General features: G+C 29.7%; 2 protein-coding genes across 4 annotated transcripts; one reads left to right on the top strand and one right to left on the bottom strand.

Annotated features, from left to right (window-relative positions):
* The first annotated feature begins 233 nt into the window (after positions 1-233).
* On the top strand, positions 234-4,226 carry LOC130823774 (uncharacterized). Of its 3 annotated transcripts, none has more exons than XM_057688534.1 (3): positions 234-620; positions 1,981-2,041; positions 3,494-4,226. In XM_057688534.1, exons 1-3 carry the CDS (start codon positions 333-335, stop codon positions 3,547-3,549), a joined length of 405 nt encoding a protein of 134 aa, XP_057544517.1. In that variant the 5' UTR covers positions 234-332; the 3' UTR covers positions 3,550-4,226. The 3 variants fall into 3 exon arrangements, with proteins under 3 accessions (XP_057544517.1, XP_057544518.1, XP_057544519.1); XM_057688535.1 differs by lacking the exon at positions 3,494-4,226 and adding an exon at positions 2,880-3,465; XM_057688536.1 differs by lacking the exon at positions 1,981-2,041 and having other exon boundaries at positions 3,494-4,222.
* Positions 4,227-4,502: 276 nt separating this feature from the next.
* On the bottom strand, positions 4,503-14,543 carry LOC130823773 (nodulin-26). Its single transcript, XM_057688533.1, has 5 exons — positions 14,258-14,543; positions 13,383-13,607; positions 10,100-10,297; positions 8,723-8,784; positions 4,503-5,100 (listed from the first exon to the last, which is right to left on the bottom strand). The coding sequence occupies exons 1-5, from the start codon at positions 14,399-14,401 to the stop codon at positions 4,863-4,865; spliced, it is 867 nt and encodes a 288-aa protein (XP_057544516.1). The 5' UTR covers positions 14,402-14,543; the 3' UTR covers positions 4,503-4,862.
* Between the last annotated feature and the right edge of the window lie 3,782 nt (positions 14,544-18,325).

Genomic DNA, 18,325 nt, shown 5'->3' with positions numbered 1-18,325 from the left:
AGTTCATTCCGTTTCCTGAACACAACCAAACAACTAGGCTAAATTAGGGGAATCCATTTCTTTCTCCTTCATTCCCTTTCCTGATTCCATTCCGATTCCCTTGTGCGAACCAAACGGCCCCTAATTGTTTTCAAATTTCTAAATTCTCTAAAAAAGTTAAAATTATTGATAAAAAATAAAATTATTTATGTGACGTTATAATTGCTAAAATTAATTACAAAGGCTCTATCATGTGAAAGTGGAGAAAAAACGACTTTTATTATCCCAAACTTGAATCCAAAAAGTTCCGGACAAACCAAACAAAATCCCTAAAAGCTAATCTCACTTCTTCCATGGCAGCTAGTGCAAACCTTCCATCTTCAATCACCTTACTCTTCATTTTGCTCCTCTTACTGAACTACAGCTCTTCATCTTCCTCAATTCTTGGATCAGCCAAGACTTTAACTGAATCAGCAAATCAGAAACAAACAAAAAACAACCAGAAAAATCAGATCCCGAATTGCGAAGAAGTGGTCGATAAATCTCACTGTGTTTCCGATCCTAAATGTCGATGGTGTCGCAGCGAAGTCCTTGATTCTATGTGTACTTCTAAGCTTGAAGCTTGGCGTCTTCCTTCTCAGGTCTTCATTTGCGACTAAATTTGTTAACCGATTTTTGAAAATTTTGATGTGTGTTGATGATTTTGATTTGGTTTTTTGAATATGAGCTTGTTTTATTTGTATTGGTTATGCAATTGTTGGTCGTTTGGGATTTATCTGCTGTATATGTGATTTGCTGTAGCAGAAAATTTATTTCAAGAACATTTTAGCAATTGGATGTAAAGAATTAGAGTGAATTTGCATATTGAGATATCAAAGTTTTTTTTTTAAAATTTTTTTTTGCCTTATTTGATCAAATTTGTCGAATGGAGACGTTTAGTTTTGATACATTGTGTTTTTAAGCTATGATTTTAAAGATTGATGCAAAAAGATTTAATTTATTTTTCTCAAGAATTTTGAATTTTGTTGGAGATGGAGATTTGGTAGCTGTAGGACTTGGAACATTGTCGCCAAGTAGATGTATTACTACATTTAGTATGCATGTAGGCATGACCTTTGCACTTGGCTATTTGAGACTTTCTGTAAATGAAATAGTAGTTAAGGGCTTGTTCTCCTCCAACTAATAATAAGTTGGCTTAAGCTATTTTCAGTTTGCCGCATGATTTAATACTTCTCACGATTCACAATTCAATCAACAAACAATCAATTCGGTTTTGTATGTTCAATTTGTTAGTAGGCCAGGAGAACAGACCCTAAGATTTTGTTCATCCTGAGTAATATCTACTTTAATGAATGTTGAGTATTGGTATTTTTGGTCGAGCAATCCATAGATGTCTTAAAAGGAAGATGTTCGTTCAGCGTTTGAGTACATCATTGTGTCTCGTGGCGGATAGACTTAACTCAGTGATAGCACATGATTATAAAATTCATTTTAAAGTTTATAAAAATCATAGGTATATTTCTGCCGTTTCAAATTAGTTGTAACATTGACAAAAATGACACTATTTATTTATCACTCTTAATTTTTGATTAGTTTTTAATCTATATATTAAAATATTGTCAAGTGGGATCTTGTTTGATTCGTCTCATTGCAAAGATTATTAATAACAAATTTTTGTAATTTTTTATTATTCATAATTAGAGATATTAAGGATTGAATTAGTGTATTGAACTGCATGAAAAAGCAAATATTGCAAGTAAATTGGAATGGAGGAAGTATATGTTAAAAATTAATGTTTTGAATTCAATCCTATAAATAATATTCTATAGTCCATTTCGACAAGTTTTCATATCGAGATATTAATTTTCCAAATTACAAATTAGTAAGAATAGTAAGAGACAAAAATCACATAGAAAGTGTGTAGTTCAACTAGCCACGAGTGTCCCATAAATGCTTCAATACAAAAGGTCATCTCACAACAAAATTTCTACAAAATTTCAGTGCCCTCACGTGCGGGATCCAGCTGGATTTGCCCTTAATTGTGTCAAGACCTTAAGAGATGGTAAAGCTTTTCTCTAAGCATGGTTATTTGATGAATTATCTAAGAGTGAATAAGAGCACTCTTCAAAATACTCCTTGAAATTGTTTCTTTTTTGTTCGTTACTTCGTTAGTTTCTGTTTTTGGTCGAGGGAAGAGTTTATTCACCTAAGCTTACTGTGAACAATCAACTTTTGTCAATGGTGGATTCCGTTTCCTGTCATCTTAAGGTTTTTTTTATGGGATAGGTCTACTGATCAGATTAACGAGCATAATCTGATATAAAATTATATTTCTTTGGACTGTTTAACCAAAAACTACCAGTGGAAAGAAGTTTTAAAGCTTGTGAAAACTGCCCTTGTGACTTCAACAGTTTTAAGCTTTTATGAGGCACACAGTCACCAGTAAATGGGCTTTGTCCTACATTCCCCCTAGTCCCAATTGGAGTTTCAAAAACTTTACATGAGCTAAAGTGCACCTTCGTGTAAATTAGTTTTCTCCCTAAGATCACCTATAGCTGTTATCTCTTAAGGGCTGTTATCTATCTCACCTTCATGGCTGCCCCTCGTCTATCCTCTGCACAGCACCCGAACACCCTCCTAAGCAGCTCAGCTCATCCCTCTAATCTCAACACCATCAAAGCCTACAATTCCCATGAAACCATACACAACCATGTATTATTGTCAACAAAAATTATCATGTGTTGAAGTATGAACGTCTATAAGCATGGAAATTGCATGAAAATGCAGAATCAATCAGTCTTTGTTTATAAGGCTACACTCTTCTTCCCAACTTGTGTATTCATCATCGTCAAGCCTGTTGATGATTGGTGACTTGAATCGAGTCTTGATCGTGGTTGTAGATGAGTTGAAGTCGAACGAGTGAAGATATGGGTCAGGAGCTAGGCGACAAGTTGTCGATTCTGGAGTAGAGAAAGCGACGAGTCGTAGCTTCCTCTCTGAAGTCGCTTTTTTGGGTCAGAATGTTTGTCATGAGTCGTGGCTTTTTGGGGACGACTCGTCGCTTTTTGCCACGAATCGTTGCTCACTGGAGACGACTAGTTGCTTTTGACAGTTATGCATTTAGTCTATTTGCTCGTAGGTTTTTTGACGGTTATTTGAGTTTCTTGAAGCCCAAGTATCTTTTAGCTAGGTTTTAGTATATATATCTCCTTCTATTAGTGCTAGGGTTTCATTAATCACAAATTGAGAGAGATCACAAAAGAGCCATTATTATTTGTGTGTTATTGTGATTCATCTTGTAAATTCTTTGTGATCTTAGTGAAATTATTTGATCTCGGTGCCGGTGGACGTAGCTATCACATTGATAGTTAACCACGTTAAATCTCTTGTGTCATTTTCTTATTGTTTGCATTGAATTTCTTTATTATTTCATTATTGTTTCTTCGATCTTGCTTCCGCTGTCGCACAACAAAGTTTGTCTTTAACATTAAACTTAACAAGAATGTTCCCGCAGCTCGCAATGGTACCATCAGTTGTAAAATAGTAAAGGACAATAGCATTGTTCTTTGAGCAGCTCCTTGCCAGCAGTCATATGCTATGTTTTCTATATCTGAATCAATGCAACTACTCATTTGCAACCTCTTTTTATTATGATCATCTGAGTTTCTTAGTCTATAAATAACCATGTAATGAAACTATTTAAGCATAGACAAGAATGAAATCAAATGATAGTTATGTACTCATCTTAATGTATTCTCTATTTTATAAATCTGTTCTCTAACTTGGGTTTTCTCTTCTTTTGATCTATAGCTTCTGTTGGTGTTATAATTAGAGCTATTAATTGGGCCAACGGGGCAAAGCCCTTTTAGACTTAACCTGCCCAACTCATTTTAAAAAAGTTCTTCCAATGATATTTTAGTCTTACTTTGTAGTCATTTGGGTTGACCCGCCTATATATAGTAATGTCATAGGACCCTTTCCAGCCCGACCTTGACTCTTTGCATCAAAGCCCGACAATGATTTGATTCATTATTAACTCGACCGATTAATGATTCACTCCTGACCAGTTAGGTTGACCAGTCCCATTGAATATCTCGAGTTATCATTTTGACTAATACATTAGGCTAACTATGTAGAGGTTTACATTGTATAAGAGCAAGTTCATGACATCTATCCTATCTCTACATATCAAGTTCTTGCTCTTCCAAAGCTACTCTAAAACAGAAGTCTTTTAAAGAGTTTAAGAATATGTTTTTAAAAACTTGAGACGAATTTCAAGACATTTCAAAAAAAATCTCAAATTCTTCATTCACTCCTTCTAGCGAGTTTTAGGAGTCCTATTGAACTTTCGTAAGGGAATAAGATCGACAATCAAAATAATTTTATACGTAAATGTCATGTCATTGAAGGTTGTTTTGCATGGAAATAATTAGATGGGCCTCGAATATCCACAATTTCAATTTCTTGATTGTAATGTAAGATTTATAGTAATTAATTTTATAAATTCATTTCATCCATTCCCATTCTAAAAAGATAAATACTTTAAATACTTGATGAGTTTGACAACTTCTAATCAAACTACTGCCTTTGTCCCTTTGAGTTTCTAGCTGAAAGTAATGTTTTCTCACAATACATCACGTTCAGTAGCAAACTCATCAAAAGGATAGGAGTACATCATAAGACAATATATGTTGGGCCTTCTCCTCACAAGTTGATGCACAATACAATAACAATTATGCCGAATATGTCAAGAATAGCCACATACATACAAACATAATACATGAACTAGCAGCTGATTGCATAAATCTTAAGTTAAAAGGCTCTATAATATGCCCAATTTAAGCTAATTCTAATCTAATTTAAACCAACAGTCTGATTGAATCTTAGTAGGACGAACCGTTGCGAGCCGATCTAGATGAACCCTTAGCCTTAAGGAAGGAACCAGTCTTAGTTATCTCGCGCAATGGTTTGTCAGTGAACCTTATAAGATTATACACCATTGCACCAGCTATAGCACCTGCAGTAGGCGCCACAAGGTATATCCATATGCCCTTATAATGGTGTGATACTATTGCTGGTCCTAAACTTCTTGCTGGATTCATTGATGCTCCTGATATTGGCCTGAAATCATGTCATTCCAATTAAATTTATCTTGCTCAATTAAACATAGATCGGGAAACAATACTGATTAATTTATTTTCGGTCTGTTCTACTCATTTTACTTGTTAATGAGATAAAAAACACAACAACGACAACATTCCATTACCCTAAGGTCAATAAGTGGCTCTCACCCTGTATTTCAATGTTCTTCCAAAAAACACTAAAGAAGCGCTCCGGGATCCAAATTGAAAAGGGGCAATGGAGGAAGAAATTTCTGCTCTTAAGAAGAATGAAACATGGGAAAAGTGTGAGTTGCCAAGAGGAAAGAAGACAGTTGGATGCAGATGGGTATACGCAATCAAATATTTGGCTGATGATACTATTGAACAGTACAAAGCAAGTTTGGTAGCACAAGGGTATACTCAGACGTATGGGGTAGATTATTCTGAAACGTTCTCACCAGTGGCTAAAATCGACACAATTCGAGTCCTATTCTCAATAGCTACAAACAAAGATTGGCCACTAAATCAGTTCGATGTGAATATTGTTTTTTACATGGAAAGATAGAGGATGAGGTGTATATGAAAGCTCCCCTAGGTTTTTCTAGTGACTTTGCTCCAAGAGAAGGGTGTAAATTGAAAAAAGCTTTGTATGGTCTTAAACAATCTCTAAGGGCATGGTTTGAGAGATTCACTGCAGCTATGACAAAGTTTGGTTATAAACAAAGCAACTATGACCATACTTTGTTCCTTAAGAGAAAGAATGATCGTATCACGTGCCTAATTATCTATGTGGATGATATGATTATTACCGAGGATGATGAAAAGGAAATATGTGTCCTCAAGGAGCAGCTGTTTCGAGAATTTGAAATGAAAAACTTAGAACAACTGAAGTATTTCCTTGGTATTTTAGTATTGAGGTCAAGAAGAGGTATCTTCATTAGCCAACGGAAGTATATTCTTAACTTGCTAGCTGAAACAGGTATGCTAGATTGTAAACCTGTAGAGACACCTATTATGGCCAATCATGGCCTTAAGATGATCAAAGGAGGATAATTGGATGACAGAGGGCAGTATCAGAGAATGGTAGGGAAACTCATCTATCTATCTCACAGACGACCAGACATTGCATATGCAGTTGGAGTAGTGAGCAAGTTTATGCACCAACCAAAGATACACTATATGACAGTAATCATGAGGATCCTAAGGTACCTAAAGGGTACAAGTAGCAGAGGCATTTTATTCGGGAAAAGCGATCAATTAGATCTTTTGGCCTATACTGATGTAGATTGGGCAAGTGATCGAGATGATAGGAAATCCGTTTCTTGGTACTTTACATTGGTTGGGGGAAATCTGGTTACATGGAGAAGTAAGAAACAACAGGTTGTTGCTTTGTCAAGTGCAGAAGCAGAGTTTCATGCTATTGCAAAAGGGATAACTGAAGTCATATGGCTAAAGAAGCTCCTAAGTGAACTAGGTTTCCCGCAGAAGAAGGCTTGCAAATTGTTTTGTGATAATAAAGCAGCAATCAGTATATCTGGGAACCCAGTTCAACATGATCACACCAAGCATGTGGAGATCAACCGACATTTCATAAAGGAGAAACTTGAGAAGAAGATTATAAGCCTTACTTTTGTAAGATCGAAAGATCAACTAACTGATATTCTTACAAAGGCAGTTACATCAGAAGTATTTGAGCGAACATTGTGCAAGTTAGGTATTGGTGACCCGAAGACCTAACTTGGGGGAGTGTAGGAAAGTAAATATTTCTAGAATATTTTAATCATTTCCTTTATTATAATAATTCTTATTTCCTTAGATAGCTCTCATAATTTTGTATATGTAGAGGCTTATGTAATTACTTAAAGCTTAATACAAATTAGTATTCACTGGCCAAACACTTTATTTTTCTGCATTATTATTTACTTCAATATACATAACCTTAATCGCTCGCTTTATACTCTTATTAATCATAAAAGAAGAAATGCAAGGGTGAGATGAGGAATAAGATAAAAGTGAATTTTGTGGATGGAATTGGAAAAAAAATACTCAAATATTGACAATAAAATTTAGCAAAAAAGAAAAAGAATATACATAATAATTATTACTTTCGATGAGAGTTGAGTCTTGTCTTATTAACGACAAATACCATATTTTATAGGTGAAACTTGAGTTCAATTGACACCTACCCTCCCCTAGCGTACACAGTAATCCCAAAAATAAAACTATTAATTCCTACTCAAGTGACGTATTTAGAAAAATGTTCTTACTTGACTACTTGTGCTTAAATCTTGACTTTGAAATTAAGGATCAGAGCTCATTTCCCTTTATTTTGGGCAATAATAGCGCTAGGAAGAAAAGACTTAGTAAAATTTTGTAACTCAATCCTTTAAGTAATAAAAAAATATGACCTCTATTTTTAAAAAAATATTCATAATAAACTTCTAAAGTATATTAGATTTTTTTTTAGTAGTAGGTCTTAAAATTCAACAATTAGAATTTATGTAAAACATTTGTCCGTAACTATATTAATATAGAAGTTACTAGTATTTCCTCGGTACTATTTCACTTGTTGAATAAAGATTTTGCATAAGAAGTAAGAAATGTGTATTTTTGTGTTAAAAAATTTTTAGAGTGTGTTTGGATGGAAGAAAATGAAGGGAAAGAAAATGGAGGAATTTAGAGGGGGAGAATGAACGATCTCTTATTTGGACATAAAACGGGAGCAAAAGAATTTAAAGGAAAAATTGTTTTATGCCTTCTTTTCCCTTCAATTCTCTCCTTAACAAACAAAAGTTTTTTTTTTTTTTCAATTCTCATTCCTCTATTTTCCTTCATTTTCTTTCTTTTCTCTTCAAAATTGCAATCCAAATTAGTGTTATAGTTTTTAAAAATATATATGTAAAAATTAATGATGTAAGAGCAGAAAAGTTTAACAAGTATAATAAAACAGAAGAAGTACATTTGTACATGTCAAAGCAAAAAATGTGAACGCGACAATTAAATAAATAAATACGTAAAATATAAAATGTTTTATTGGTCATATAAATTGACCTTGACATCAAGGAAGCTTCATCGAGTAAATGATTATAATACATTAATGTTGAATTAGCGGAGTCTAACATGATTGACCAAACAAATAACCCCAATAATGTGGAGGTGGATCACCGGTTCACTTGGAATACGCAATTAAAGCACCATTGATTATCTAGCAATTATTTTCTCAGTATCGATCTAAAAATAGCAATTTTCCACCGTAAATAAAAATGCTTATTATTTTAATATCTTTTAAAAATGGTGTACTCATGTAAAAATAATATGTGAATCAAAGCCGTACAACATTTATGTTGTTATGTCTGGTATCTTACACGATATATAATCTATGAAATAATTTTAATGCTTTATTTTATTTTTTATAGTGGAATTGAAAATTAGAGATTGACTTAACGAAATTTATTAATTTCTAATATTGTTTTTTAGGGCAAGATAAATTAAGGGACTTTAAACTTTCTTGCAATCCTTATTTTTTCAATCAAATAAAAGCTTTATGTAAAAATAAAAAATTTAAAGATAAAAATAAACAATTAAGACAAAATATGTAACCAATATCGTGAAACACGGACAATAATATAATAATCACTTACCCAGCAAACATGACATTAAGCAAGACGGTTGATCCAACGGCAAGACCAGCAAGTTCTCCAATCTGTACAAGTAATACAACTAATTAAATCCACGTAAATAAATAAAATCAGAAATTGATACATCAAATCTCTTGCATGATACATAGTCCGCGGTCAAAGGGTCAACAATTATTAAAAATACAAGTTATTTTATCCTTCATAAATATATATGTGTGCCCATGATCACACATTTATGTATTAACATAACATAAATAAATTTTATACTTAAATTACATATGTTTACTTAATGTTTAACTTTTTTTTATTTATACTCCATGCATAGTACTCCATTAGTTTTTCTTATTTTTCTATTTACTTTTTTTTTTTTTGCTGTCAATACATATTTAGAATTCAAATAACTTCAATTTTGTATTTTTAAAATTATAAAAATTTAATTTATGAAAAATATACATTGATATGAATATGAATAATTATCATCTTTCTAATACAAGGTCTAATATAGCTATCTCTATGGACGATAAGTAGTTGGGTGGTCAAACTATTAATGCTGGTGTTTGGTAAATTTACAACAAATTAAACTGTTAACGTGTTCAAATAATTGGTCAAATCAACTACTCTAATCAATTGTATCTATTAGACTATAACCATTTTTCAAACACCTAACTTTATTAGTATTATAATATCAAGGGTTGCATCGTTTTTTTAGTAACTCGAGTAGCACCAAATCTAAAACCTAATCATTTTTCACGGTCTAATTTTTTGTATTCAAAAGGGATGGGTACCTACCAACTTCTCGTAAAATTTCATTCTATAATGTGCAATGCATTTTTAATAATAATAAACAAAATTCCACATGGTAGCATCGAACTTTCATGAAATGCCAGTGGTAGCACTTTTGTAAGATTTTTCCACATTGTAGCATCTAGTTTATGCCTTATCTAACTGCCGTAGCATTTTCTGTTAAATTCTTGTTCATTTTCGTTTAATTCATCATTTTGACGTTTCCCATATTAAGCGTTGATTGTTATCTTTATAATTCACCCTAAACCATTTTTATACTCTCAAATGTTTAATCCACACGTTTATTTTACGGTTTAATTCATCAACGCTCTTAAACGTTTAGGGCAAATTATAAAGACAAGAACCATCACTTAATAAGGGTAAAAACGTCAAAATGATGAATTAAACGGAAATTAACAAGAATTTAACGGAAAATGCTACGGCGGTTAGATAAGGCATAAACAGGATGCTACCATGTGGAAAAATTTTACAAAAGTGCTACTACTGGCGTTTCATGAAAATTCGATGTTACCATTTGGAATTTAAATAATAATAACAATAATTATTATTATAATAATGCATGGTAGGAATAATTACCGCACGATTATCGGTGGCAACACCAGAAATGACAAACATGAGATAAAAGGTGATAATAAATTCAATAACGAAAGATTGAAGATCAGATCCTGCCGGAGTAGTCCCCGCAAATTGAGTTTGGTGTCCGTTAAATATCAACCTCAGTGTTCCGCTTGCTAGTGTTGATCCAACTACTTGACATATTACAAATGTCGGTACCTGTTCATTTTTCACACACTTTTCTCATTAAATTCATAATTTTTTACCATTATTCACTTCTTACATTTAATTTGTATTTTGTTCTTAATCTATAAATAAAAATATAATCATATGGAATCTTGTTTAATTCATTTTAATACAAGAATCATTCATATTAATTTTTTATAATTTTTAATTAAGAACAATTAGAGGTATTAAGGATTAAAATATAGTCTTAGCTAGTGTGAAATACCAAATGAGACTAATGAGTTGTATAGGACGTAGAATATGTTAAAAATGTTAAATAAACAATCGGATTTAGGTTTAGTCTCTCTTGAAGAACAAATTAAATATGTTTTTTCAAGAAATGATAATTGAAGTAGTCTTAATATAGATTTTGTATGATATTTTACTCGTATAATTAGTATTCTGATTCATCTTACACTAGAATTCTTGCACGTTCTTTAGTTTATCAACCAATTACGGTGTTTATTCAATTTATATTCTTCTATCTTTTTTATTTTGCTAAATTATCTAAAAGTACTAAATTAAATTTACATTATGTAACAAATTTAAAAGACGGAAAAATATATTATAAAATACAAATGTTTATGCTTGTTAGAAACTTTACTCATATTATATAAATTTATATTCATTTATCATTTAATAGTAAAATTAACATATTGAGAAAGAAAACAGTTGTGCATAATCCGTAAAAATGAGTTGATATACATATAAATAGCTGGATGGAATTAATTTTTCATAACGAATTAGTCATTCTAAAATTAAATAAAATTATTCAATCTAAATCACTAAATTGACCTACCCTTATTTTGTTCTTTTTGTTTATGAGATATTGTTTAAAATTTTTTATATATTCTAAAACTTTTATTAATTAATGACTAAACTGTGAAATGGATCCCTGGTCATTTAATTTCAATCGAGAATCATGTAAGATAATATTCTTTATTGTCTATTGAAGCATACTATTCCTAATTTCATAATTTCTTAATTTCCTAGTTTCTAGTTCCTACCATTTAGAAATGTCAAAACTCAAAACAACATTAAAAACACGTACAATTGCTTACAATGCAAGTCAATGACAATAAATGTGAATCCAATTTCACTTTCTCGTGCACTATTCATATAATTAAATATTATAGATGATAAAGCCAGGTCAGCCTAATTAAGATTTATTAACGGTGACTAATAATATTTTCTATGACTAGGCTGAGGAAAAGAGAAAACTAGAATATGCTAGGAAGGAGATGGTTAAGATAATTGAAGGAATAAAAGAGTTATTCAGGTCATCGGGTCAATTTAAGTCAGGTTAAATTTCGGTCGCTTTAAAATTAGGTCTTGTATTCACATTGGTTATTACATATTCTTGAATTCATTTTGAAGTCGGGTAAAAATCATATCGTCGGGCTTATTTTTAACCCCTTAAAAGGCTTATGTGAAGATTAAAACCATAATTTCTCATGAAATATAATACTTTTTGCTGTTCAATTGAGATAAAACCCGATTCTCATATTTGGCAATTTAAATCCATGTACACATGATACTTGAATACGTTTTCCCTTTTCAAATGTGCAATTTCACTTTTTTTGGACTATGACTTATCATTTTTTGATATCTGTTTCATGTCCTTATCCATATTTTTCATCTTCATGAAGTTGCATTTTATTATTTTGGATTATTGCGTCATGCATTTATCTTACTTGGATGTAAATAGAATAACTAATTTTGAATATATTCTACCCCAATGAAAACATATTTTTACGTCCAACTTTATTCGCCACCCAAGTGTTCTTTCTTCTTTAGCTTTTTCTTTAGAAAAATAAGATAAGTCCATTAAAAAAGTAACAGAAGTAAATGACACAACTAATGGAAGGTTAATTAAAGGTGGATATTTTATTGAAAGATAACTAAAGATGGGCCAGGTTGAAAAATATTCAAAATTTTAAATCCGTCGCTGATAATATAAATAATAATTAAATTTTATGTTCTATTAAATTTGCCCTATACTATAAGTATTTAGTGGTTAAAAACTGTAATTTATAAAAAAAAGTTATAAAAATATATGAATGAGATGAAAGTGTAAAGTAACTATATGATTAAAAATAAAATTAAAGTAAATTTGATGAAATGACAAAACACTAAAAGAAGGCCCCGGATACTGGCTACCCTTACCGACTAACGCCAAAACGGTCGGCAATTTCCAACTAATATTGTGACTAAATAGCGGTAGTTAGAAATACCGACTACATTCCTACTTGTTTAAGGTTGGTAGGAATTTGCGACTAAATTTCAAAAATTAGTCAGAGTATTTCCGACTAGACAATATTTAAAAGTGGGGAGTATTTCGTAGTACAGCTCTATATTCATGTTTCAAAATGGAGTAAGGAGCATTAAAACACCCAAAATTTTTATTAAATAAGAAATAGGGAAGTGAGAGTAGATGGAAGATACAACTGTAATAACATGCACAAATTAAGTACTTGTAATGGGGAAGATTTAATATCAAATGTCAGACCAACTAACAACAATAAATGATAATAAGAAAAAAAACTAACACCCAATAAAAAATTTAATAATTTCATATGACATGATGAGATATAATTTAGAAACATATGTAATTAAAGTAGGTATTTATAGTTGAGAAATTCACTATTAAATCGTATGATCTTAATATATTGTCATATATTTTATATTAATCCCTCTTTTTATTTAAATTAATAACATTTCGATCTTACTCTTAGCCGCACCACATTTTCGATCATAATCTTAGCCGCACAATTTAAAAGTGTTTACTAATTTCTTAATATTTTAATTAATTATTAGTGGTATAGATAGGGAAGGTTTTAATTCAATATGCAGACCGCATATGACCCAAAAAAATTAAGTCTTAATATTAAATTATAGAGTAAATACATCAAATTGTTAGAAAAATATTAAAATTTTTAAAACTGTAGGAAATCTTTAAAAGATTTGACAATTTATACTCCGTATTATCCGGATATAAACTCAAGTGGAGTAGCTAAGAATGAAAGGTCGAGTAAATAAAAAGTAAAAAAGAAAATTAAAAAAAAAAAAAAAGTATAACCTGTTTCCATGGAAATCTACGGCAAGTAGCGAAAGCAATAGTAACAGCAGGGTTGAAATGGGCACCCGAAATATGGCCCACAGAGTAAACCATGACCATTACTACTAATCCCCACACTATTGCAATTCCTGGCAACGTCACTACTTTTTCGGCGTTTAAATTTACTGTCACCGCCGCACACCCCGCAAATATCAAAAAGTACGTCCCCATCATCTCAGCTATCATCTATTACGATGAAATTGCAAATAATATTTATTATTCAAAAATAAAAAAAAAATATCTTTCTATCTATTGTAAAGGAAATAATTAGATTATTAAACAGTGGTTTAATCGAAATAAATTTTCCATTTAATATTTGAATTTATAATCCTTTTGTCACAACACTTTTGATATATTATTTAATGAAAACCATTCAATTAAAAATTTAAATTAATTTTAAAGTCCAAATTAACATGATCATCTTTGCACATGATCACCTTCTAATGATAAATATGAATGAAAACATGATGAGGATATAAGACAAAAATGATCATCAATGAATTACATTATATTTTCGTTATTATTTTCATCATTTAACATAATAACCAAAATGAGGTTGTTTATATAGAAGGTGATGATGACTATTAAGGTGGAGAACGAAATTCAAAGAAAAGAAAACGAAAATTTTCTTTTTTAATGATTTTGAAATTAAAAATAATTGAAAAATCAAAGCAAAAATATAGCATAATTAGTGTTAGAGTATACTTTTATAATATATTCTAAAGCATTAATTATAGTTTAATCTTTTAATTGAATTATTTTATTAACATATAATTTAGACTTTACAATATGTTACATATGGAAAGAATAATAACATGAAGTTAGATAAATTTTACCTTTTGGAGGAAAGGAAGAGAGAAGCAAGAATCAGAGTTAGTGTTAGAATTAGAGTGAGATTGATTATTATTAGGATTATAATCATCATCTTTTACATTAATGGCGACTTCATGGTTACCGTTAGTTCTTGCGACCTCGCCCATAATAGTATTATTATTTATTTTTGTAGTTAATTAAATAGGATTGGAGGAAATAAGGGGATTAATACAAAAGAATGGATAATTGAGTTGGGGTACTTCCCAAATCCTAGGCCTCAATCCTACTTATAAAGAACGGGGAAATTACTAAAGTCGGGTGGGTGGAGGACACAGAATCAGAATTGGTGACTAATTCATCAATAAACTACTCGATATGGACTCGTGTTTGTTGGATAAGTTGACTATCATTTCTTCTAAAAACTACTTTTTTTTTTCCTACTTGAGGTAAATTATGGGGTTTTGAGTAAATCAATATTAGGTTAATTTTTTTATTGATTTTTATTTTTGGTTAGTTAATAGTCAAAAAAATTATTTTAAAGATAAAATTTTATGAAAGTTAAAATTTTAAGCTAAAATGAGAAGACTAATTATTAATTAGTTTTTTTTATCAGTTTTGGCTTGTTGATGCTCTTTTTTCTAATAAATAGCTAACAACTAATACATAATTTTAATAAATATCTTCTAAAATAATTAATTTATCCAGCTAGCTTTTGTAAAACACCCTTTGCAGAAAATTTGATTTCAAAGAGAACTTTAATTATGACTTATGAGACAAGATGAAAAGTATAAAGTAAAAGTATAGTCCTATATGACTTTGGAAGTTTCATTTCAAAGAGTTTTAATAGCATTATTTATCAGTCTCTTTTTACTTGTATTTTATTTCTAGTTTATATCTTAAAATTCAAGTAAGACGATATTGTTTGTTTGTTTTAATGTAAATTTTATTAATATTAATATTTTTATAATTTTAACCAATCACAGTTAGAAATATTTAAAATTAAAATAATATATTGATAAGTGTGAAAAATACATGAGTCATTCTTTGTGAAAATAGAAGGGTGTATTATTTAAATGTTGAAAACGGCCGATCATAATGAATTAAATAGTGTAGATTTTATAAGAAAATCTTACACAAGTTCATCATCACTATGACCATTTTATGAAAATTTACTACAATTAATTACGATTATCTTTATTTTGTACTAAATGAACTGTAAAAAATTCCAAAGATTATTAGTTGGTGATAGTTTTTTGGTTTTAGCATTTTAAAACGTTCATATATACATGTCATTATTTTTTTATTTAATTGGAAAATATAAGATTTAAAAAGTTTTATAAAAAGATAAAACATAAAAAATACTTTATTTGAAAGCATAGGAAAGATCAATAAATTTACTCTTAAATCATAATCCTCACAAATAACCAAAATCAATGCAATGATTTGCTACAAAGGTTAACATATGATAATATTAGTGGTTTTTAAGTTGATAATTCCAAAAATGAAACAAATTAAAATTCTTATTTCTATCATAAAAAATTTGGACAGCAGTAAATAATTAATGTTGAGTATTAAAATTAGATAATATAATAGAAAGTGTCAAAACTTGCATTACTTTTAATTATATTTTACTAGTATAAACTCGTGCGTAATTTAATTATCAACATATATAAATTTAGATTTATAAGTAAAGGTTAAATTATATATTATCATTATCAAATTTCAAATTTTAATACTTAACAATTTGATAGTAAAAATTTAGATGTATACAATAATGCAAGTAAACATATATATGTAAACAAAACAAATTATTAATAAAGCTTAAATATCTATATTTAAAAAAAAAATCCAACTAACAAGTAGAGGTTTTGAAACACCTCTTTGTACACAACATTTTCAGTGCGATGACATATTTCACCTTCTTTATCACATATTAGAATTTTCAAACCTTTCCTGCTAGTGACTCTAGAAATTGCGTCATATAATTGACCATGACTAAAGACAGACTTAGATAGAAACAAATCAACTTGTGATAGTGACTGTCCTTAACTCTTATTAATCGTCATCACAAAACACAATGATACTGGAAATTGTTTTCTCTGGAGAGCTACCGAAATTTTAGAACTATCAGAAAAGGTAAATGAATATTTAAAACTCCATTTTGATAGTTTTAAATATTTATCTGATATTAAAACTGAATTTGATTTAACCCGACTTTAAAATAAATTTTAAAAATACTACAAAAATCAATATGGATCTAAGTGTTTATTTTAAACCGACTCGAATCATCTAATCTGAAATCGACCCCATGACCCGAATGAACTCCTCTACAATATTCTTACAATTGTCAATTACACTTCATCATGTCGAAATCTTACACATAATATCATTGTTGTTCTTAATCAAGAACAATATTGTAATTGTTAATGAGGTACGAATTATGAATAAAGTAGGGGTAAATTAAAAAATTTAAAAATTATTTAGGACATATACAATAATTTAACAATTTTTTTATCACGGATGAAAATATAAAATATAATTTAATTAACAATTCATCATAACTTCAAAAAAAATTATTCGTCATAACGGATAGTTTACCTAGTGAGTTGATGAAACTAACCTAATAATACCCGTATATTGTAATTTTTTATCCAATTTGAAAATAATTTTTTACCCGTATATTGTAATCTATATCATTTAGGTAGTTTATACTTATTTTTTGAATATTCAATCCAACAAAAAAAACTCAAATCCACAGAATTCTTACTAAGAGTTCAATAATTTGTAATGGTATATGAATTGGCAATTGTTATTGAGAAAGTAGGAGCTTTATATATAATTTGCTCTTATTAAAAATTAGGCAATGACAAATATTTTGTAATATTCTTCTGATTTCATCTTTGTTAATTTCAAAATATTTTATACTGTATTATTAGTGTCATGTTCACAAACAATTTCTTTCTTATTGAAATATTCTTTGACTTCTTTTTTATGTCAATTATTTTGAAGACTGTCAAAAATTACAACAAATATTATCAAATTTGCATTTATAATTTCTTTAAATAGGTGCTGAATTTAGGATAGTATCAAAATTTGAAGTTTGAAATATTCTTTTATGTTGAATAGGCCTTAAAATGTGAATATCTCTAAATAGATTGTTAACCCAACAGTTGTGAAATGTGATGGATTATAATATTTACGATGAATCTTTCATATTGCAATAGCTTTTAGAATAATTTGCTAATTACAGTCTTAAAATTTAACACTGTTACGAATTACAGTATTAATGTTTATTTTTTGGGAATTACAACTACTAAAGTATCAAAGTTTAAATGTTCAGGCCAAAACAAAGAATTCCGACCATTTTAATGGTCGAAATTTTAGGTTAAGTGGTCGGAGTTATGTGTTTTTGGCCTGAACTTGTAAACTTTAATACTTTAGTCACTGTAATTTGTAAAAAATAAATATCAAGGCTATAATTCGCAAAAGTGCTAAACTTTAAGGTCCTTCGTCCCATTTAATTTATAGTATTTTCCATTTTAGTTCGTCCCACTTAATTTGCATCATTTCTATTTTTAGATCATGGCCCAACACTTCCTTTTAATATCATCCATACATTTTAAGTATCTTTTAATTTCAACCGCACAATTCATTCTCTCTTTTTATTTATTACCATTATCTACCTTTTTCTTAAAAACCAATAATTTTCTCTTTGCTTTAAATTATATGGGACACAGTAGTATTATTTAACACATCATACGTTTCCATATAAGACCTTTTTGATTTATTAGTCTAGCAATATAAGGAGTAGTTCTTTATCTCATTTATTTCATCACACATCTCATAAGCAAGTATTAGCAATTAAGAATTTGTAACCCCAATCTATTGGATCTAATTCAAGTATAAGGCCGGATTTGGAGTAGGGTGGGAAGGGCGGTATATGTCATGGCTCTCCAAAACAAAAACCATAAATATTAAGAATTTTATTTTACATTATAATATGTAAAGCTCATTTAACGAAATGGAAATAATAGAAAATTATATGTTTATTATGTTTTATATAGTATTAAGTTAGCTTTTAGACCCGAAAA

The sequence above is a fragment of the Amaranthus tricolor genome, chromosome 9 (assembly GCF_026212465.1).
Source record: "Amaranthus tricolor cultivar Red isolate AtriRed21 chromosome 9, ASM2621246v1, whole genome shotgun sequence".
NCBI classification, from domain to species: Eukaryota; Viridiplantae; Streptophyta; class Magnoliopsida; order Caryophyllales; family Amaranthaceae; genus Amaranthus; species Amaranthus tricolor.
This window is presented reverse-complemented; position numbering and strand designations above follow the sequence as displayed.